The following is a 21,374-nucleotide window of genomic DNA, read 5'->3' as shown; positions in this document are numbered from 1 at the left end:
ACCCACATGCCTTGTTTGCCTGGCAGTATATCATACAATCCCTGTGGCACAGATAGCAGATCAGGATGTGGGCAGATTTAAACAAGTTGAACTGAAAACAAGACTAAAGATGTTTGGATTAACTAAAATAAACGGGCACCACTTAAAGGAGCAGAGCAATCAAAACATTTTTTGAGATATCATGGCTGACTTCTACTGCTACTGCAAACCGAACATTTCCCACAGCTGCTGCTTCACATAAAAAACATTCAACTAGTGAAACATGGCTTTTATTGTGAAGCAGTCACAGGAAACAGAACTTGACCTGAGGAAGGTGAACAGCTTTGGCCTGACCTTTTTCTTGAGGAGGGACATGACGCCGATTCGAGTGAGGACCGGCTGGCGACATAAGCCCTCCCTCGGGACACCATCTGCGAACGTCTCAGCGCCGTCAGCCACCGGCTCACATAAGTGACGCATAAAGAGGGACACGTAAGCTCTGGCAAACATGAAGAAGAGGAGAGATACAGATATATGGTTAAGCGACTGACACAAGAGGAGAAAGCTTATGTCCAAACAATTTCAATCTATATTTTTCCTTAACATCTGTTACTTACTTGAATTCTTTTTCAGTCTTGCCCCTGAGGTCTCTCACCAGCCACTGAGAAGCGAAAGCGTCCTGAGACGGCATCCCCCAGCGCATCACTGCGTTCAGGAAAGCCTTTCGCTGGCGTGTGTTAAAGCCCAGCACCTACGGTGTGTGTCATGGATATTACTAAGTGAAACTAGCACTGTGTGGACAGTGAAAATAATACCAGAGAAAGAAAACTTAGCGGACGTCCATGTATTTCTTAAACTTCTCAAGGCCTTTTTGAATTGTTCTAACTGCCTAATAATGCTAAAATAAACTTTGAATCCTAGATTGAATAATGTGGGCCATTATAATCACGTCCACTATTATCAGGATGATTAATGAGCTTGGAAGGTTCAGAGGTGACGGAGATGTAATAGCATTGCTGCCAATCTCCGATTTAAGATTGTTAGATTGTTGGAAAATTATCTAGGAGCACAAGTTCACTTTAAATAGAAATCGACAGATTCCGGTAATACCACAATTTTTTTTTTTAAATGCCCAAAATGAAAACAGGACTGGTTCCAGCGAGACGTACAGACCTCAAGGTTGCCTCCAACTCTGGCCAGAAGAGGAGGCAGAGGTTTATCCTTCTCATTCCTCAACTGGCGGCGTGACTGCCTTCGACCTGTAGAGAAGAAGCAGGCTAAAGAAACATTGCAACAGTACATAAAGGAATAAAGCTGTTTGTTTTAGGTTCCACACATTTTGCTGACTTGCAGAGTTCTTGTAAAATGTACAGACGTAGACGTACATCAACCAAAAATCAAAAACTTGTGAAATGCTTGGAGTGTTTTCCTCTAACTGTCTGGAATAGAAGGTGGATGGCGGTTTGCATTTTTGGCAGACTGATTTGTTCGACTCTGCCAGGCAACTGTAACAACTAAATCAATTTCAAACTATAATTCAACACAGACCTGAGAGAGTGTTGGTTACAAAAGGCATCTTTCATTGTTCACGAGCAGCTCTGCTTGATGTCTCTCTCTCTCTCTCTCTCTCTCTCTCTCTCTCTCTCTCTCTCTCTCTCTCTCTCTCTCTCTCTCTCTCTCTCTCTCTCGTTCTTTCTTTTTTTTTTTTTAAAATCACTCCTTACCTTCTGGTCGATCGTCAAAGTCCTCGTCCTCCTCCTCGGAGCCCACTGAATACTCGGACTGGTTATCTGAAATGTCAGCATGCCACTCTGAAACAGCACATGGTGGTCTGTCAATAGGCCAGGCCCATTCACGTCCACTGTGCAAGCAATAACTCAAACAGACGACATCATCTGAAATCCTACTATTTCTACTTGGATCATATGATGAAAACATATAAATCTTCATAATAAATAAAAACACTGAGTTGTATTTTTGTACAACTGTAGTAATAAGTCTTCAGATCATGTGACAGAGGCTGAATGTTTAAAATCTGGACTTCCCAAAAGAATCTTAAACTCCTCTTGTACTGGTAACGTGATCCTAAAACTAAAGTGTCATTGGTCTAAAACAATTCAGAGGTTTTCACTCAGCTTATGTGAGATTTTTAAGACTGCCAGGTCCCAACCCAGTCCTTACCTTGGTCTTCCTGTGCAGCGTCGTTGTAGTTGACAGGCTTGCGGTTCCTCTTGCCTTTACCCAGCTTGCTCGCAAGGTCCTCTTGCTGCTGCTCGTAGTGGTGCCGCAACAGTTTCTCCCAGTAATCTGGATCCACGTTCTCCTCCTGTTTGATGATCTCCCGCTCGATCTCCTCGATCTGGAGCAGCAGATAAATAAACGCTGGTTAGAGAAGTTGAAGATTATGTGGATGAGACGTTAAAGCAAGGTTATCTGCACACAGCTGAACTGGACATTTCTCTCCCACCTTATCCTCCTCTCGGACCATGTACTGGGCCACTTTAAAAGAGCTGAGGTACTCGTTCATGTTCTGGACGTCCGTGTCGTCTGTGGCATCTTGGCTTCGGTCCAGCAGCCTCTCAATGGCAGTGCTGTCGTAGTGGATCACGTTGCCCTCATCCTCAACTTTGTCCCCTGAACTGTTCTTCATACCTGCCACATGTGGAGTTAAAAGGTGGAAATGATTGTTTTTTTGCAGACCAACTTCAAAAACAAAAATGTTCTTGTCAACCACTTATATCTTCAATAAACCCAGAATAGGTCAAGCGTTCTTCTCTGGCCAACTTTGTCAAGAGGAAAGGACACTGATGTGAGAGTGTTTGACAAAATAATTTCATTCAGGAGAAGACGCCTGCCAACTCTTCCCCATTAGAATCAGTCCCATTCCAACTTTGATCCAAAACCCAACTTTATTAAATTTTTCTAAAATCCTAAATTTAACTGACAAAAATATTCACATCGGTTGTCACATTTAACATCGGCTGTCACCTTCTCCCTCATCCTTGAAGAGCTCCTCTGTTCCAAACTTGAGGATGTCGTCCAATTCCTGTTTGGTCATGGAGCCGGCCTTGGATCCCAGGCCGGGCCGGACCACCAGGTGGGTCAGCATCATCTTCCTCTTGGCCACCTGGGTGATACGCTCCTCCACGCTGGCTCGGGTCACAAAGCGGTAGATCATCACCTTGTTGGCCTGTCCGATTCGGTGGGCTCGACTAAACGCCTGTGTAGAGACGGAAAAAGTCAGAGACTGAATACAACTGAAAGGTTTAGGTTTCAACACAAAGAAGTTTATAAAGCACATAATCATTCTCTAGCATAGCAGTTACCAGTCTGTGGTACCTGTATGTCGTTGTGAGGGTTCCAGTCAGAGTCGAAGATGATGACGGTGTCTGCCGTGGCCAAGTTGATGCCCAAACCTCCTGCTCTGGTGGAGAGCAAGAAACAAAACTGACAAGCACCAGGAGCTGGAAAAAAGAGACAGGGAGCGTGTGTTAGAGACAGAGTGCAGAGTAAATCCCTTGTCTCTTACCATATTCAAGTCATTTGTCTTTTGGATTTCTGCTACGACTAGCTAACCTTCTCTGACCGACTCTTTCTGCCTCTTTAATATTTCTGACTGAGGACACTGTTTATGATGATGTGACTCCTACCAGGCACCAACAGAGGACACCTTACCGCCCCATTTAATGACTGCACATTATTCAGCATCTCACCATTGAAGCGGTCAATGGCCTCTTGTCTCAGTGCTCCTGTGATGCCTCCATCGATTCTCTCGTACTTATAACCTTCATAGTCCAGGAAATCCTCTAATAAGTCCAGCATTTTAGTCATCTGCAAACAGAGGAGAGGGAGAGCTGGTGATGTGTGTATGTTTCCATCTATACTCGATTACCCACACGCACACACACACACAGCTGGAACGGCAGTCTGCAGCTGAGCCTTCTGGATGTGTCATGGGACTAATATAGCATCTGTGAAGGGAGGTGTCCATCTGGTGTGTGTTTATATGCTTGCCCGTGCTTATACACAAGTGTAGTGTATGTGTGAGTCTCTGCATGTGTGTCCATGCGAGTGTGTACCTGGGAGAAGACCAGTACTCGGTGCCCCTGCTCTTTCAGTTTCCTCAGCATCTTTTGCAACAGCATCAGTTTCCCCGACGCCTTAGTGAGGGCCGACCCCTCATAAGCACCGCTGGGTGTTTTTTGGGCTTCCTACAAACACAAATACAAACAGTGCCACAGTGTAAATCATCGTACCTGTACCCTAAGTTTGTGCTGACACTACGCTGCTGATAAATTAATGAAAAAATGATGTGGTCTCTCACAATAATAAATAACAATAAACGACTGACTGCTTCTCAACTGTATTTTTAAACTTACACTATTTTTAAAGGACAATTATGATAGAAAATCACTACCTTACATCACCACAAGGTGTCGCTGCTATGCAATTTAGGAGTGATACAAGGTAAACCATAAGAAAAACCACAATCAAGTGAGAGTGTCAGAGTGTATTAAAAGTGTGTGTGTGTTTGTGTTCATTGTGTCTCACCATGGAAGCAACAGGAAAGAGGTAGGGGTGGTTGCAGCACTTCTTTAGGTCCATCATGATGTTGAGCAGGGAGACCTGGTTTCCTCCGCCTTTAGAGTTCAGAGCCTCAAAGTTCTTGGTCAGAATCAACTTGTAATATTTCCTGCATTTGAAAACACAGAGACAAAGTGATGAAATGATAACCTCAGTGCTATTAATTATACTGCAAAAACAAGTATTTCTGATCTATGCCTTTTTCTGATCTATGCCTTTTTCAGGCTTGATTCCCATTAAATCCAGTAATTGTGGCCCATTGCTAATGTGTTATAATTCTATGAAAGAAAAAGTTTAGCTCTCACAGCAGCCACTGGGCTTTTCAAAATCCAAATAATCACAACTAATTAAGCAGGTTTATGTCATTTGCAGTTGAAAATATGTCAGGGCTTCTGAAAATGGTTAAACTAGATTTTTCTAAGTGTGTTTGAACCATCTGAACAATATTTCCCCAACTATTTCAACATGAAACAAGTCCTATGATAAATCTGATAAAACCTGAAACATAGTTCTTCACCAGCCCATATCCGCATTTCCCCCTTCAACTCTCCCCAGTGTCGTACTTCTGCATAGGGCTCAGCTCCACTCTGACAATCAGCTCGGTCTTGGCGGGCATGTTCTTGAAGACGTCGGCCTTCAGCCTCCGCAGCATGTGAGGCCCCAGCAGGTCGTGGAGCTTCTTGATCTGATCCTCCTTAGAGATGTCGGCAAACTCCTCCAGGAAGCCCTCAAGGTTACTGCACAGAGACATAAAGTGTGTGAGGTGGCTGACGAAGTCTTTAAAGTCTTAAGTAGATAAATTATGTGAAGAGAAAAGCATTAATTTTGCAGGCTTCTCTGTAGATATCAGTATGTGCGTGTGTGTGCGTGTGTGAGAGAAGTCCTACTTGAAGCGGTTGGGTGTGAGGAAGTTGAGCAGGTGAAACAGCTCCTCCAGGTTGTTCTGAAGAGGAGTTCCTGTCAGCAGCAGCTTGTGGTCGATCTTATAGTCATTCAGACGCCTGAAAAACTTCAAACAAAGACGAGAGAAAGTTAAACACAGACACAGGCTGGCCTCTTAATTACACTGACACCGCAAACTAGCTCTGGTACCTTGGACTGGTTGTTTTTAAGGCGGTGAGCCTCGTCCACCACCAAACAGGCCCAGTCGATGGACTTGAGCGCCGTCTGGTCGATGGTCACCAACTCATATGAAGTCAGCAGCACGTGGAATTTAATGGGAGCCTCTCTCTGCAGGGACGGAAACAAGGGGAGGGTGAGCAGATGTCATTTTATATTCTGACATTGTTAATCTTTAATGTTGTGTTTGTATATCAACTATTTTTATTCTTTGTAAAGGTTTTGAGAAAACATGCATAACTTTGGCAAATGAAGAAAAAACAAGCTCAAAATAACTGTGTCATCTTCACTTTTCTGTCCTCCTCTCTTCCTCACCCTCAGTTTAAAAGCCTTCTTTCCTCCTTTGACGGCAGTGTCGTCGAAGGAGAACTCGTTTTCTCTGATGATAGCTCGACTGTCCTTGTCCCCCGTGTACGTCACCACGTAGAAGTCAGGTGCCCACATCTCAAACTCCCTCTCCCAGTTGATGATGGTGGAGAGCGGAGCGCTGACCAGGAATGGGCCCTTAGTGTGGCCCTGAGGAAGAGAGAGACTCTGCTTCAGTACTAACATTCACAAGGAGGAGAAACACAGCAATAGCAGAAATAACAAGCTCCAGTACCTCTTTGAAAAGTGAGTATAGGAAGACAATGGTCTGGATGGTCTTGCCGAGGCCCATCTCATCAGCTAGGATGGTGTCTGTGCCCTGAGCCCAGGAAAACCGCAGCCAGTTCAGACCCTCCAGCTGGTACAGATGCAGCGTCCCGCCTGTCGATGTGACAAAGTCTGGCTGCTCCTCGTATTTTATCGTAGGCTGGAAGGACAGAAGGAAAGAACAAAGAGGAGAGACTCAGACACATTTAATTGTGTGGTAGCAATATTACAGGATTTTTATTTACATGTGCTTTCATCAGTTCAAGGTAATCATATTAGTTTTGTTCTACAAGACGAAATTAATCCACTAAAGAAAGTGTAACTTTTGAAATTTTACTGTACCAAATTTGGTACTACAGCTACAGTTAACTCACGTCAGTGACAGGAGAGGCAGGAGACTCCTCTTCACCCTCCTGGTTCTTGCTCCTCATCTTCCTGGGTTTGTCTGGATCCTCCTTCATTATTGCATCCCTGTTGGACAGGAAGACGGTTACTAGACTAAGTCAAAACAGCTTGAGGGCACCTCTTACTCAGTGAAAGGTGGTTTGTTTTTCTTCATTTAAATCAGTGTAGATTAATATGTTCCCAGCAGTCCTACCTGTGTCTCCAGTAGTTGGTCTTGTAAATTGCAAAATCAGGGATCTCCATGTCGTCTCTCTCCCAGGTACACTGGTCGTAGGTCAGGTCTCTCCACTTGACCAAGTAGTGGTACATCCCCTTCTTATCCACACTGACAGGAGGACAATAGAAACATTATGTTTTTGTGCTATGTACGTACATGTCACATACAGTGCTCTAACATGCTACTTTTAAAGTCACCCTTTAAATTTTGTAACATCTCCTTTTTAAAATACAGTGAGTAATGAAGTATCATTTAACAGCAACATGTGTTTATACATGGACACACACACACACAGAAGCCCAGAAACTGCCCCTTACCTGTGGTTGATGATGCGGTGGATCATCATCCACTCAGGTTTGATGCCATATTTGTAGTACTTGTCTTCCAGGATGGCGTACTGGGGGTCCTTGGCCCTCCTCTTTTCGCTCTTTCCCACTCCGTTCTCATCCTCTCCTCCCGAGCCATAATCCAGACTGGGAGGCTCGTCCATGTCCGTCTTCCTCTGGTAGTTCCTGTACATCACCGAGTGGAAAATCTCCAGCTGGAGGAAAGAGGCAAGAAGAAGTTAGTCGAAAGCATTTATTAGAGACGGACTGAATTTTTCTGCCAGCATTTTGAGCAGAGTCTCAATATGTCTTTCATAGTCCTCCACCCTTGTATTCTTGAGTTTCTATTGTAGAAAAGAACTTTACTGTTCTTATTATCATTTCTGGATTTGAATATCACTTCATATTCATCCCTACAGTGGTCTTTTCTCACCTGGAGCTCAGTGATCCAGGTGCAGTGCCAGTAGGACTGTGCAACCAGCTTGACAAAGAACTCCCTCTCAGCTCTGCCCTTCATGGGTGGTGGTGGTGGTGCATCAGGTGGAGCATCAGGAGCAGGGGGAACAGGAATGGGAGGTGGAGGTTCTCCCCACCGCCAGTGGAGGATCTTCTGGACGCGACCTTTGATTGGCGGACACTAAAGCAAGGATACACTTATTAGATCTAAATATGGTAATTTAGTTCATAGCTGAGGAAGCTGAGAAGACAGGAATATAATCTACCTCCATCATATATCCATAATGTAAACTAGATGGGCCATGCAGAGTCCTGAATGAAATGCAATGAAATGAAACAGAGCTAAGACCAGCAGGGTAACTAACCGTGCATCGCGGACACAACCACTCTCCGTTGGGGATCTCCGGCAGTGGTGGGTTTAGACAGTGGATGTGGTAGGACGAGGTGCAGGTGTCGCAACACAACAGTTCACCTCCGTCTTTACACACCCGACAGAACTCCATGTGGTCGTCATCCTCCTCCTCCGCCCCAGGGGGGATCCCAACCCCAACCTCTGAAATCACTCTGTCCTCGCTGTCCTCCTCAAATTCCTCAAAGTCCTCGTCCTTTGCTTCCCACTGGATTCCCTCTTTCTCCTGGGAGAAGATGAACAACATGGAAACATTTAAGTCTTGAATATATGAAGATCTATAAAGAATTAAATGTTTAAAAAAAACCCAGGTAAAAGTCAAGATTTCTTTGAGTAACTACAGCTGAGAGAAGGGAGGAGGCAGCTTGTGATAGGAAGGTCATGGGTTTGATCCGAGGACAAGCAGGATAAATGTGGGAGGGGATGTGAAAGAGGAGAACTTGCCCCTCCACAGGTGCCTGACCAGGTACCTCAGCAATCAGCCATCTACTGTAGCTGATTGAGATTATTGAGCCTGTTTCACAAACACAATTTGCAGCCATCTCTAACACACAGATTCCATGATGGGTGTTATCATGTTTCACAACTGACTGTCTGCATAAATTTGCAGTTCCTACAAGGCTCTGGCATGGGTTGCAAGTATTTGTTGTGGTTAGTGACATGTTCAAAATTAGCGAAAGAGGAAATTGCGATAATTATCATGTTGCAAATTGAAACTTGAACATTGCAGATTTCGGTTTGATTTACTGGAAGATGAAGCATCTTAGCGACAACAGCAACCACTGATAACCAGTAGCTGGCTGTAGGTCTACAAAAGGACCAATTTCATAGCAGTTTGGACTCTTTGCTGTCAAAACTACCAAGTAAAATACTCCAAAAAAAACTTTTAAAAAGTTACCATTTCTGCCACAATATACACAACACCTGCCCATTAAAACCAAGCCAAGAACCGTGTGTGGAATCTGAGAAAAATTATCAACTTGACACTTGTCTGACTGGCTCATTTTTCAACACACAAAAAAAGTAAACTGAAATAAACTGAAAGATAATATTCACACAAAATTCTACACATTCGAGCTTTAAAGATGGGCGCTGCTGTTGTTTTGCGTTTCCTCCGGTAGCAGTTAAGTCAGCACTTTCAGTCTGGCTTTCCTGAAGTGATGAGCTGAATAATGGAACTTGTTTTCCATCACAGAGCCAGTATGAAGACAGTGCACTTTGTCATGGTAACCAAAAAAAAATGATCATCACGGTTTTTATTTGTGACATTACTGAATAGATTTACACCCACAGCACCACTTCAGGTGTCTGCCTTTGTCTAACTGGGATTGTTTATGTCTGCATGCAGCTGGCTCTCCACTCAGATTTGTGATGCAACTACAAAGCCTCTATTCATCTGGTCCTCCAAGCAAGTAAAAGCAAAAAAAAAAAGTCTTTTTTTTTTTTTTTTGCACTGAGGTTTGCCAAATGGCCGTGTTGCTTCGAGGTAAATATGTGAATAAGTATGCAGGGTAAAATCATGCATAGAAAGAAGTAACAGATGTGTCTTTTGTGTGGTTGTACTCACGCAGTGCGGGCAGCTCCATTTGCCCTCGGGCGCCTTGTCCAGCTCAGGCTCAAGGCAGACGAGGTGGTAAGCTCTGGGACAAGTGTCACACAGGATGATCTCTCCGCCCTGCTGACACACCTCGCAGTAGTCCTGGTGATCGGTCTCATAGCCGTCCCCTTCCTCTTCACCTGGGACTGGAGGTGGCCAGGAGGTGACACATAAAAACAGGAGACAGAAATTACTTACATATGTCTGCACTTCCGCATGTGGACATGCTAGGCTGCATATCATTTACAGTTATGTGCAGCACATATAACAAGCAGTTTTGATTTACTTTTCTTCTTCTTCTTGGCAGGCCGTCCTCGCTTGTTCTTCTTGACACGGCCAGAGCTGTCAGAGCGAACGGAGGAGCTGTGAACGCTGGAGTCCTCCTGCTCAGACTCATCCTCGTCCAAATCCTCACTCTGACAGAGAACAAGAAAGAGTCGAGGAAGTGAGTGAAAGAAAGAAAGAAAGGAAGAAATAAGGGTAAACGGGTAACAAAACTGGAAGTAGAAGAACAAGAACCAAGGCTATTTACTAAATCCATCCACTGTTTTCAGCACACTATAAACTTTATACTCACTGAGCAGCTCTTCTTCCTCTTGGCACCTATGGGTGACAGTTTGATACGAATGGGTGCCATCTTTTTAGCCTTTGCTAGAGCCCTTTTCTTGTCTGGGACTCGAGGACTTTTACTGCGCTTCTTATAGCCAGGACCTGGACAGATAATAGGATTGTATGCAACATATGCAACATGTATGCAAAGTAGTGTGTATACTGTATTAACAAAGATGTTTGGACCCACAGTACACTTAGTTTACTGTCTTGTATTTGCATGTAAACCACAACATAAACAAACAACAGCTGGTCACAAGACACGATCATGTGTCCTCTAAAACTGCACACGGTCCTGGTGGTCTAGAGTGAGTCTTTACTGGAATCATATCAATGAAAAATGTATCTGTCTACGTCTTGTTTACCACTGCGTCTGCTGTACTCGACAACAAACAGTCAAAACTGGCACAAAACCTTAAGTGGTGAAAGAGAGGGAAGGCTGCAGGTCTAAAGTTGACCACTGACCTTTGCCCTCTTTCGTCTTGGCCTTTCTGATTGGTGGCGGCTGCGGCGGCGGCGGCTCAGGCGAGGCGGTCGCTGCAGAGACCTGCTCGGCGACGGCAATGGCAGCAGCAGCAGCGGCCGCTGCGACAGCAGCAGCGTTGCCCTTGAAGGGGTTGTTAGAGCTGAACTCCCTCCATTTGGCCCCGAGGATGGTCATCATCTTTGACATGGGGATCTTAGGGTTCTTCTTGGCTATCATCGGCCTGGGAGTGAGAGGGTAGGATGGTTTAATGTTTTTGTTTTTGAGAGAGAGAAACCACACAGGCGAAGTTCTGAAATCTGACTAAACTTTAACCTAATTCTAAGAGTTATGACATTACACTTTTTCAGTATACCTTTGTTTTCTTCTACAGCTCAGTCTGCCAGAGTAGTTGAGTCAGCCAAATCTGACAACCTAATAACTACCCAACATACACATATATTAGGCATTATGGATTACTTCATCCCATCGGAGTGAAAGCAGGTATGAGTCAGCCACACTGGCTGAGGCACAGGCTGCAGCTGACACACTGACAGAGCTGCTGCGTGGCTAGCACAACCAGCTGAGATGATAAAGACACAACTGCCAGATTCAAGACAGATTCAAGTAATAGGACTTGTGTTCTTTCAACCCAAGCCCCTGTGTCTGTGTTAACATGCTGCTGGCAGTGAACAGTTGGACAGTTTGTTCTTGAATGGTTGCTGCCACTGTGGAAGGAAGTTGGTGTGTGTGACAACAAGACTTATGAAAGTTTACATGAGGTGAAAAAGAAACAAATAGCCCTCACAAACAGTAACAAGAGAGCACCGGAAAACAAGCAGACCTGAAAAGCAGAACCATAAAAACGCTCACTCTCAAGTCGGGCTTGTGTGGTGAGTCTGGCATTGACATTAATCTTGCACACAATGCACTTAAGTACATGTAGGAACGGTGGAAGAGGTTGTACAAGCAGGAGAACACCAATTCCTCTGATAATATGAATGATCATTGCTCTGTAGGACTACAGAGACCACATACAGACTCAGGATCTGCATAACTAACCGTTAAACTCCTGAAGTGACTGTTCACCTGGTTGTTCATGTAGAAAGAAAGAAGAGTGGAATACCTCATGAACTGGCTGAAGGCTTTGTAGTTGGTGAGCTCCCTGTAGTCTTCCTCGGTGAAGGTATGATCAACATCCTCCAGACCCCACTCCTTTGCCAGCTGGGCCGAGGTCTTCTGCTCTATTGGTTGCTGAGAAGAACCCACCGAATCAAATGAGAGGGATCATGACTCAATTAAGGACGGCCATGCCAAAGACGACGCAGACGTGTTTTGAGTACTCAGGTTTTACCTTTGTTGTTTCCTCCTGACTGCTGTCTCGGCCCCCGTCATCTTTTTTCTTCTTCTTGGTTTTCTTCTCCTTCCTTTCTTTATGTTTCTTCTTTTTCTTTTTCTCTCCAGATCCATAGTCACTGGCTACACTGTCTGAGTTCTCGCCGTAGTCTCTCTCTCTATCTGTGTCTCTCTCTACATCACTGTCCTGAAGAGAGGACAACAGAGGAAGATATTTAAAAGTAATGAAGATGGCATAATATAGTCAGCAAAGTAAAAACTCCAGAGCATGACAGCTTAACAAACTTACAATCTTCTTGCGTTTTTTTGCTTTGACAGGTTTCCCCTCTTTGTCCTTCTTCTTTGTGTCCTTCTTTTTCTTGGGTCTTCCTTTCTTCCTGCACGGGACCTCTCTGTCTGATAACACTGCCTCTTCGTCTAGGAGGAGCACCAGAGGAGAGACGGGGTTAAAGAAGGCGTGAAAGAGAGACAGCTATCACAATCAAATGAACAATAATCTTCTCAAAACACTTCCCAACAAGCCAGCTAATCCCCGCTGAGCGTAATTACACACAACAAAAGCCGCGTGATAGCCAGCGTGGCTTCAGCGACCTCTGACCCTGTCTGAATTGTGACACATGCTAAATTAGTTTGTCAAAGGGCCATAAGTGGATTTGACAGCTGGTGTTCATGCCACAGCAGAGAGATAATTGGTTTATGACAATGCAAAAGTGTGACACCTTTGTAAACAAAGCATCTCTGTTGAAAACTGTTGAGAAAAAACACATAATCTAAGAGAACAAAATCAAGAGTTAAATTTTGTTGCAAAACTTTTGATTTTCCAGTGGCCTAGAAATACAAATCCACCTTGTCTCGCGTCAAAGAAAACTCTCAGCTACAGTGCATTTAAAATGCACGACTGTATCCCTGCTTTCAGGGAACAAATGATGTGAAAGTATCAGGCCAGTTATTCCCCCTGGTACCTGGGCAATAGCACAACTACAGGGAGAGCAATTTAACCTGCAACCTGACCTGGCATGGAGTAAAGAAAGAGATACACAGAAAGACACAGGGAGATAGCTGCAGCCTCAGATTCGGAATGTCGGAATGCAGCAAAGCGTTAAGGCATAACCAAAATATGGGCTGCGGTCTGCGCCGTGCGACCAGCCTGTTTGATAGTCTACATTTTGTCGGATTTTATTGTCCGCCTGCTTTTGTTGGTGCGCGCTCCCACCAGCGGCAGCAACAGCCCCCTCCCGCACCCCCTCGCCCCCCCCCCCCCCCTCACTCCCACCCCCCCCCTCACTCCCACCCCATCCACCAACCCCCGCTTCCCGCGTATCCGTGCAGCGTGCCGCCGCCGAAGACTCGCCGGGGGCGGCAGCAGCACACACGCGGGGCTCGGTGATTTGGAGGCCGCCAGCGGGACGGCGCGGTGAACTGGAACGACTTCTCCACCCGCTCAGCTATTCCCACACTGGGACCATGCTCACCGCTGTGACCGCTGCTAGAGGTCGTCAGGGGGTTAAGGTCCTCGACTGGAAGCCCGACTATCTATCTGTCTGGCACGGCATGGCGGCGGGTCCGGAGTCGAGCTAATTAAGTCTAAAGACAATGCAATGGACGACTCCTATAATATTCACACAGGAAATTACACTCATGCCCCGTGTATCTTGACTAATCTCACAGTATCTCCCTTATGACATCTGCACTGTGATTTTTTAAAAATCTTTCTATCACATCATTGCATTTAATCCAAACCAAAATATTACCAGTTATATTACGCCTGTTATGAATGAACTGCAGCAGCGTGCTGAACCAGCCACTACTTTCTGCATCTGTTACTTTCACTGCACCCCCGGGCAACTTCACTGTCACAGAAACTTCCAGGATGTCATATGCATCCACTCAGTCATCTTTTGACAAGATCAATATGACTTCATGCAATGCGGGTGATTAGTGAGCAGGTCTGCTAAGCTACCAGAGGGAGCTAAAACAGTCAAACCTTTCTGTCCTGTAAGTGAGCAGCATGCAGCAGCAGTGTCCTATTTTGACCCGTCATAGCGACAAAAGGAGCCGGGGGGCAAGTGTTTGTCCCACGGCACGATTTCACACTGTCACCCGGCTTTTATGTCTGCACAGCAAAACGCACCATCTCCTCTCGAGATGGGTATCAAATATATATAGCCTCCGGCCAGTGGAGTCCATGTTTTGCCAACCTTTATTGCCGTGAGCTTTTTACCCTTCAGGGCGACCTTATTACCCCGCGGACCGAGCTCAGGTCCATGTCATGCAGGTCCAGGGACCCGTCGTAGGGATTTAAGGGACAAGCAAGCTGGAACTTTTCATGGTGGAGAAGTGAGCTTTGCGACGAAAACCAGCTGTGCCAAGTTAGCGTAAACTTTGTTGGGATGTGCTGGAGGTGAGGAGGAAGTGGAATGGTCAAAGGGGGCACACACAAAAACAGAGAAACACATCTGGCCGGCTGGATATATGCGCATTTTCTTACAAACTGGACTGGAGTTTGTGTTTTCAAAGCGCGCTCTCGTCTTTTTTTTTTTTTTTTTTTTTTTTTAACAGCCTGTCTTGCAGCTGCAAATATGGCACCTTCAGCAACATATAGGTGCAATAACAGGAACATATATAGCGGGTTTAGGTGGCTGTGAAATGTTCCTCATTAATAAAAAAAAAATCACGACAACTAAGTATGTTTCTATTTTATAGGCGCGCACCCGAGTCCTCGCTGGGCTCTACTGTACCGTACTGGACCTGGAGTAGCACCGATATGGGGCACAAACTGCGGCTTTCGGCTACTTCCAACATGCCCTTTCTCTGAGATTTTTGTGCTAGTAAGAGTGTTTTTTATTTCGTGTGCGCGCTCCCGACTTGTCCGCCAGTTTTCTTACTGTACCTGGCGCGGCTGGTGTTGCAGTTTCCCGAGGCGCCGCCGGCGAGTTTATGTCGCTTGCGTTCTCGTCTAGGTCTCCGTCGTCGTCTTCTTCATCAAAATCTCCTCCCTCGGAATTAACCACCATGCCCTCGTCTTCCTCACAGGACCGGAGAGGAGAGGACATTATATTCCTGTCATTGGATCCGTCCTTGTATTCAAAAAAGCGTATTCTTGCCCGAATATATGATATTTATTTAATATTCAAATCGGCACAGAAAAAAGTGGGGGGCGTTTTGGAATATTTTACACTAGGCAGAGCAACAAAGATGGCCGCCCTCTTATATTTATTTTTTAACAACCCCCCCAATAAGAAAAAATCCCCTTACATAAAAAATGGCTGACTATATTATTTCAGAACGCACCCCCCTCCTCCTTTCTCTATCTCTCTCCGTCTCTCTTTCTCTCTCCGCGCGCCCCCTCCCTCCTTAAAAACGTACACATTGTTACAAGAAAAAGGGGTGTGTGACTGCATGTAAGTTACATTGTTACTTGTTTGTTTCTTTTCTGTCTGACCCCCCCCATCCACCCACCCACCCCTGCTTCTTTCTCCGTCTCCCTCCCTCCCTCCCTCACCCCCCACCCCCCAACCCCAAGTCCGGATCAGTCACGAATCCGACAGACTTGCCTGGTGTCACTGTCACTTGCAAGATCACACGCAACAACTCTCGCTTTCTGCATTGCAGAGCCCGACACAAATCTATCAAATATGGCCACCTTATATTCTCCGGAGCCCCCACCGCTGTATAAAAAATTATTTTGGAGCAGCAGCAGAGTGGTGTGTATGTGTGTGTGTGTGTGAGTGTGTGTGTGTATGTGTGAGTGCTGGGGAGGGATTGAGAGAGGGGGGTTGGGAAAATCTGCCGCAGCCATGCCCAGACTTACATCAGATTGTATTGCTTAAAAATTAACTACTTGTGGTGGGGATGAAAACAATTCATGATATGCAAACTGCACCCCCCCTTTTATAAACCACCATATTAAACAGCTCAAAGCGCGTAATCCAGCTCTAATACAGAGGTTTAAAACAAACACAAGCCATTTCCTGAACACACACTGTAAAAATCAGCCTCTCCTAAGCAGAAGGCTGAGTCAACTGGATGGCAGTAAGGCCATGGGAATCCCTAGACCCCAGCCAACCCTCAGTGGCTGCTCAGGGCACTTTTGTTTTGACAAAAGGAATTTTGATTTGCCTTTCAAATTCAAACCTCACAACAAAATAGGGGTCAGACGGAGAAAAAAAAAAGTGTGGCAGCACTATATGTAAAAATAGGAAAAATGAGCTGCATTGTATTGAAAACATCTGCATCCTGATGGAACATTTTATCCAGAAATAAAGACTTATGTTAAAGACTTATGTTATTTATAGGACCTTGGTTTTATGCATTTAACTAATTTTAGTCACTGTAACAAAAAAAAAGAAAAATGGATCAACAAAGCAGGCAACTGAGCAACAGCAAAATCAGCCAGAAACAGCAATGTAATAATATTCTCATTTCTTATACATTTATTCAGTGCAGCAAAAGTCCATTTTATGCAGTAAGCAGCCTTTAATCCCTTGAATCGCATGAATATCTCATGAATATCTTTAGTCACAGGTGGCTCTTCAGTTCTTAAATATTTAATTTGCTTAACCTTAGAAATAGTAGTTTGACATAAAACACTCTTAACAATGTGTCTACTCATGGGCCACTTCTGGAGCTTTTAATGTCATGTAACAGCTGTCAGAGTAAAGCAGAGGACTGTGAGATGCGGTTAAAACCTCAGGAAAATGATAAAAATTGAACCTAATGTTAAGATTTTTTTTTTTTTGCCAAATGTCAAAGCATCCTGACATGACCTCGCTGGTCAGCACATGCCAAAGTCAATAGGCCGTTTTCACAAAAGGCATTTTGACAGAAGGAAAAACACCAGTGTAACTAATAATATAAATCAATTATGGGGGAATCCCATTTAACTTCCGTTTCAGGATCCTAGTATTGCTTATGGTGGCTCACTCCCACACTGTCATGGCTTACAGGCTGACTTGAATAGAGCAGAGCCACCCACAATGATATTAGGAACACCTGTGCTTTTCCTACACGGCGTCTGCAGTGAAAAAGGCCTGTTGTTGATGCAGAGAACGGCTGAGAGGGTGAAGTGGTCAAGAGCTCCATGTCCTTCATCTTGCTCATAACTCTGCTGTGCTTACAGAGTTGTAGTGAAGATACAGCTTCAGGAACTCATCCTTCAAAAAGGCTGACTCGCAAAATGTTTGATTTGAATTCACATCTCTAAAGCGAAAACACGCTCAGTCAGTCAATGGGTCACCGATTGTGAAAGAAACCGATGTGCCTCAATTGAAAAATGTAGCTGTTGAATTCTATGGATTTATCAACGTTTCTTATTCCCTGAGAAAAATAAGATGTTTATGAAGTTTAGAATCCACTGCAACTAAAATTAAAATCACACACAATATACACAAAGGCCTAAACTTTACTGTATCCTTAAGCAAAATTATTTTAAATCTCAAAAATTACATTTAATGAAATTGCTGTCTCAACAAATGCCATCACCTTTAACACAGTAACACACCAACTATCCAGAGGACACGTTGGATTTATGCTTTGAAGACATTTCTGTCTTATCTGACACAAAACAGAGAAAAGAGCAATTTGTGTAACTCTGTCAGCTGCGTCTTTCACACCAATAACTGGATATCATGTAAACAAGCGTATCAATTATGCTTCATCTGCTGTGCACTCTCCTCTCTCTGCTGCAACAGGTGCCTGAGCCGCTCCAGCTCGGCTTCCCCGCGGCCACAAATGAGAAGAGAGGAATTTGTTAGTGCCTGATCCAACGGCCACATCTGCCAAGAGAGAGACGGTGCGATGCAAGACACACAGGGGGAAGAGAGATGTGTGTGTGTGCGTCTGTGCAGTGAAAGTGCATCTGAGTGTGTGTGACTGGAGCACCCCCCACTAAGCCTCTGGCCACTGAGGTGTCTGTTGTTGCCAGATTGGGTGGCTGGCGAGACGGCTGCAGTGTGTGTGTGTGTGTTTAGTTTATATACCCTCACCCACTGCATCCATGTGTGTGTGAAGTATTTGCAGCCATGACTGTGCATTTGTCTCACTATGTGTCTGGAAAAAAAAAAAAAAAGAAAGGGTGAGACTAGCCAGGACTCTCATATGCTGCCGGCCCTGACACACTGCACTACTGTGCTGTTGCTGTGACTACCCCTTCCTCACCCCTCCAACTCCCCCTCATGTCCGTTTGGCGGGGAGACATGCCGAGGATGAGAGGGAAAAGCGCCTCCCTTGGGTACTGTGCTCTAGCTAACCCAGATTTTATGCAGTGTGACACACAGAGAAAGACGCCGGCTCCAGTGCTCCATTCAGAGCTGAGCTGTCTGAACCGAAGTAACCCAGAGAGCAGCACAACACTCATGCAGTTGGGGTTGTGGAAAAAAAAAGTGAGCTTAACACATCCAAACAAAGTGTTTAAAATTAAAGTATCATACATTATTGTGTTTAGTTTTGCATGGCTCAGTTAATAGTCCAATTATGGGTCTTGTGCCCATTCAGAAGGAGTTTCATCAGTGTTTCATTTGCTGCGCAAAACCCTCATCAAACCTGACTTGTTGCCTTGTCCCATTGGTTCAGCAAAACAAACAATGGATGCACTCCAGCTGACTGTACATGTATGTATTGTGTAATGTTATTCACCTCCAGTTGTAGCTCCTGTGATGTCAAGGTGTCACTCTGTATCCAAAGCAGTACCACCGTTCACCATCTATCCCACAGTCACTGGTCCAGTCAGTCCGAATGTATGGACGACGGCTCCTCCTGTATGAAGATCCGAGGATCATGTACGTTTAAGCCTGAGGGAAGAAGATGTTGGATGAATCAGGACTGTGGCTAAAAGATGTTTGTTAATTGATTGTTTTGGCCAGTGACTACTCAGGTCTTCATTTTCATGGTCAAACCAATGCTGTGTAATTCACAAGTATTCATCCACTTCCTATTTCACTTTATATTCACTTTACATTCTGTGAATTACACTATCAGCATTAAGATCAAGTGATAACAGCGGCTGTAGCACAAATAAAATTTTACATCTTTCTCTAGATCTGTGTCCACACCTATCTTGGGCTGTTTGACATAACAGTTTTTCACTTACAGATCACTTATTATGTCTTGTCTTATCATATCTTGTCTTCACTTGTCTTATCTTATCTTTTCTTGTGTTTCTGAGGAATGACACCCACAAACGATGGTCTCAGCAACTGCCAAACATTTTAGTTTCTTCTGGCTACGGGAGTAACAAAAGAACTACATTTATTTTTATTTTTTTTTATTTTTTTTTAATCAAAAAACAGAGAGAATTATTTAAAATGGCTTTCCTTAGTCATACACCCAGGATAAAGGCTCCATGTAACAAAAGGTGGGAGAGTGTGTAAACAAAAACACCACAACAGTACATTACATTAGTAGTAAAGATATGGAACAAACGTGACAGAAGTGCAGCTTTTCTTGAGAGATGATTTGTGCTGAGGCTAAGGAGAATCTCTGGAAATGCAGGGATGCATCATTTTCCTTTTACTACCACCTGTGGCCACTGTTCAGCAAAAGTTTCAGTCTCAAAAAACTTTAAAATGTCATATTATCTGCCATTTTTAACACCTGGAGAATATTTTTTAAAAACTGTGAACACAATAAATTGAATAATAGGCTCGCATGTTCGCATTGTTATATTCTATTTTTATTTTAGCCAGTCGTTCCCTTTAAAAAAAAAAAAGCCTTGAGTTTCTGAGCTTCCGGTTTAGCTGGTCCGTCCGAAAAATTCTTCCGTGAGCAAATGTAGGAGAAGAAGAAGAGGGTATGGCGACAATGATTGAAGAAAATGGTCCTTCGAGTCATGTAAGTATTTGTTTAAATTTGTATTTTGGTATTCAATATAATTGCTAGCGCTGTCGGACGTGTCATTACCGAGAGAGAAATGGCTTTACCTGAAACATTTTATCATCATCAAGGCTTCGGTTGTAACTTGACGTTAGCCGGTGGCTAAGGAATTAGCTTGTATCACTGATAAACTGTGGCGTTAGCCTCGATTTATCAGGTAATATTTGCAAAAATAATCATAGCATTTACGTATCTACCCGTCTTCATGCAGAACACAGTTTCCGTATTTATGATTAAAACAGGTTTACCGTTAGCAACTCTTTAACTGTGTTTACTGTGAGCATTAAAGGCATTTTAACACGATGAATGAACTGTTACCTGTCCATGCTCAGGAGCAGCAGGAAGTGTCCTCATCCTCCCAGGCCAGGCAGAAACTAGAGGGGCTCCTGAACAAGAATATGAGGATCCGCATGACAGACGGTCGCACTCTGGTGGGGCTTTTCCTCTGCACAGACCGGGACTGCAATGTCATCCTCGGCTCAGCTCAGGAATTCCTCAAATCCCCAGGTGGATAAACCCTTTCAATCATGCAAAAACACTGCTCTGACATCAGCGTGCCATCCTCAACTTAACAATTTGACACACTTTTGTCCAAAAACCAAAGATATTCACAACAATATAACATATAACATATTCTCTTCAATTTTAAATCCACTAGATCATTGGACCAGAACTTTTTTTTTGTTCAATTTGAGAACAAAGTGAGATTTGGAAGGATGAAGAAGTAGTAAATAATTAGATGTGTGCATTACAAAATTCAGTTTAATTTCCCCAGAACTTTTCTTTGTTCAGAAACCTTTTTGCATGACTTACAAAAACCGGCCTTACCGGGGCAATTTAACTGGATTGTGTTCTTACCTTATTTTGTCTTCAGACACATTCTCCCAGGGCGAACCCAGAGTCCTGGGCCTGGCCATGATCCCTGGTCACCACGTGGTGTCCATCGAGGTGGAGGCAGACAGTCTGGACGACACACAAGGATTTGGAGCAACCCACTGACGAAGGCCTGCCCATTTGGACAACACTCAGCATTTATGTGACTGACTCTCAGCGAGCCAGATGTAAGGTTGCGGCCGAGCCCAGAGAACAATGGACATCTTCATCAGGAGCATTTCATCCGCGCTCAGTGCTCAGCGTTAACAGATACAGAACTCCTGTGTCAGTATTCTGGATTATCGAGTCCCTCCATGCTTGAAGAAGCAGTGACAGCTGAACAGCACAGCATGCGTATGACAAGATGTGGGCAAACAGCAGCTACATGGATGTGTATGGAAATGGTGTTTCAATGCCGTGTGCGGTCAATGTCTTTGTTACAGTGTGTTTTAAAATAAATCGTTGTATTTAATGCTTTG

The 21,374-nt window shown here is 44.3% G+C and overlaps 2 protein-coding genes across 4 annotated transcripts in view; one reads left to right on the top strand and one right to left on the bottom strand.

The window, feature by feature from the left end:
• Positions 1–15,501, bottom strand: part of chd3 (chromodomain helicase DNA binding protein 3) — a 33,812-nt gene extending 18,311 nt beyond the window's left edge. For 2 of the 3 annotated variants that reach the window (XM_041030824.1, XM_041030822.1), the window contains exons 1-29: positions 15,044–15,501; positions 12,443–12,570; positions 12,152–12,340; positions 11,924–12,051; positions 10,800–11,041; positions 10,303–10,436; positions 10,012–10,141; positions 9,696–9,871; positions 8,085–8,354; positions 7,697–7,900; positions 7,255–7,478; positions 6,914–7,045; positions 6,690–6,786; positions 6,284–6,475; positions 5,998–6,198; positions 5,656–5,793; positions 5,451–5,572; positions 5,127–5,300; positions 4,531–4,672; positions 4,059–4,190; positions 3,693–3,810; positions 3,319–3,443; positions 2,968–3,199; positions 2,447–2,631; positions 2,161–2,338; positions 1,704–1,790; positions 1,153–1,238; positions 597–730; positions 334–478 (exon numbers count right to left, since the gene is read on the bottom strand). In XM_041030824.1, coding sequence (XP_040886758.1) covers positions 334–478; positions 597–730; positions 1,153–1,238; positions 1,704–1,790; positions 2,161–2,338; positions 2,447–2,631; positions 2,968–3,199; positions 3,319–3,443; positions 3,693–3,810; positions 4,059–4,190; positions 4,531–4,672; positions 5,127–5,300; positions 5,451–5,572; positions 5,656–5,793; positions 5,998–6,198; positions 6,284–6,475; positions 6,690–6,786; positions 6,914–7,045; positions 7,255–7,478; positions 7,697–7,900; positions 8,085–8,354; positions 9,696–9,871; positions 10,012–10,141; positions 10,303–10,436; positions 10,800–11,041; positions 11,924–12,051; positions 12,152–12,340; positions 12,443–12,570; positions 15,044–15,206 — 4,608 coding nt within the window. In that variant the 5' untranslated portion in view covers positions 15,207–15,501. The remainder of the gene's footprint in view (positions 1–333; positions 479–596; positions 731–1,152; positions 1,239–1,703; positions 1,791–2,160; positions 2,339–2,446; positions 2,632–2,967; positions 3,200–3,318; positions 3,444–3,692; positions 3,811–4,058; positions 4,191–4,530; positions 4,673–5,126; positions 5,301–5,450; positions 5,573–5,655; positions 5,794–5,997; positions 6,199–6,283; positions 6,476–6,689; positions 6,787–6,913; positions 7,046–7,254; positions 7,479–7,696; positions 7,901–8,084; positions 8,355–9,695; positions 9,872–10,011; positions 10,142–10,302; positions 10,437–10,799; positions 11,042–11,923; positions 12,052–12,151; positions 12,341–12,442; positions 12,571–15,043) is intronic. The other variant, XM_041030823.1, reaches the window with a different exon arrangement.
• A 4,396-nt stretch (positions 15,502–19,897) lies between these two features.
• Positions 19,898–21,362, top strand: naa38 (N-alpha-acetyltransferase 38, NatC auxiliary subunit). The gene is made up of 3 exons (XM_041031185.1): positions 19,898–19,980; positions 20,355–20,529; positions 20,897–21,362. The coding sequence occupies exons 1-3, from the start codon at positions 19,942–19,944 to the stop codon at positions 21,019–21,021; spliced, it is 339 nt and encodes a 112-aa protein (XP_040887119.1). The 5' UTR covers positions 19,898–19,941; the 3' UTR covers positions 21,022–21,362.
• The last annotated feature ends 12 nt before the right edge of the window (positions 21,363–21,374 follow it).

Source organism: Toxotes jaculatrix, chromosome 23, assembly GCF_017976425.1.
Source record: "Toxotes jaculatrix isolate fToxJac2 chromosome 23, fToxJac2.pri, whole genome shotgun sequence".
Classification (NCBI taxonomy): domain Eukaryota; kingdom Metazoa; phylum Chordata; class Actinopteri; family Toxotidae; genus Toxotes; species Toxotes jaculatrix.
The sequence above is the reverse complement of the archived record's forward strand: the minus strand, read 5'-3'. Positions and strand labels throughout refer to the sequence as shown.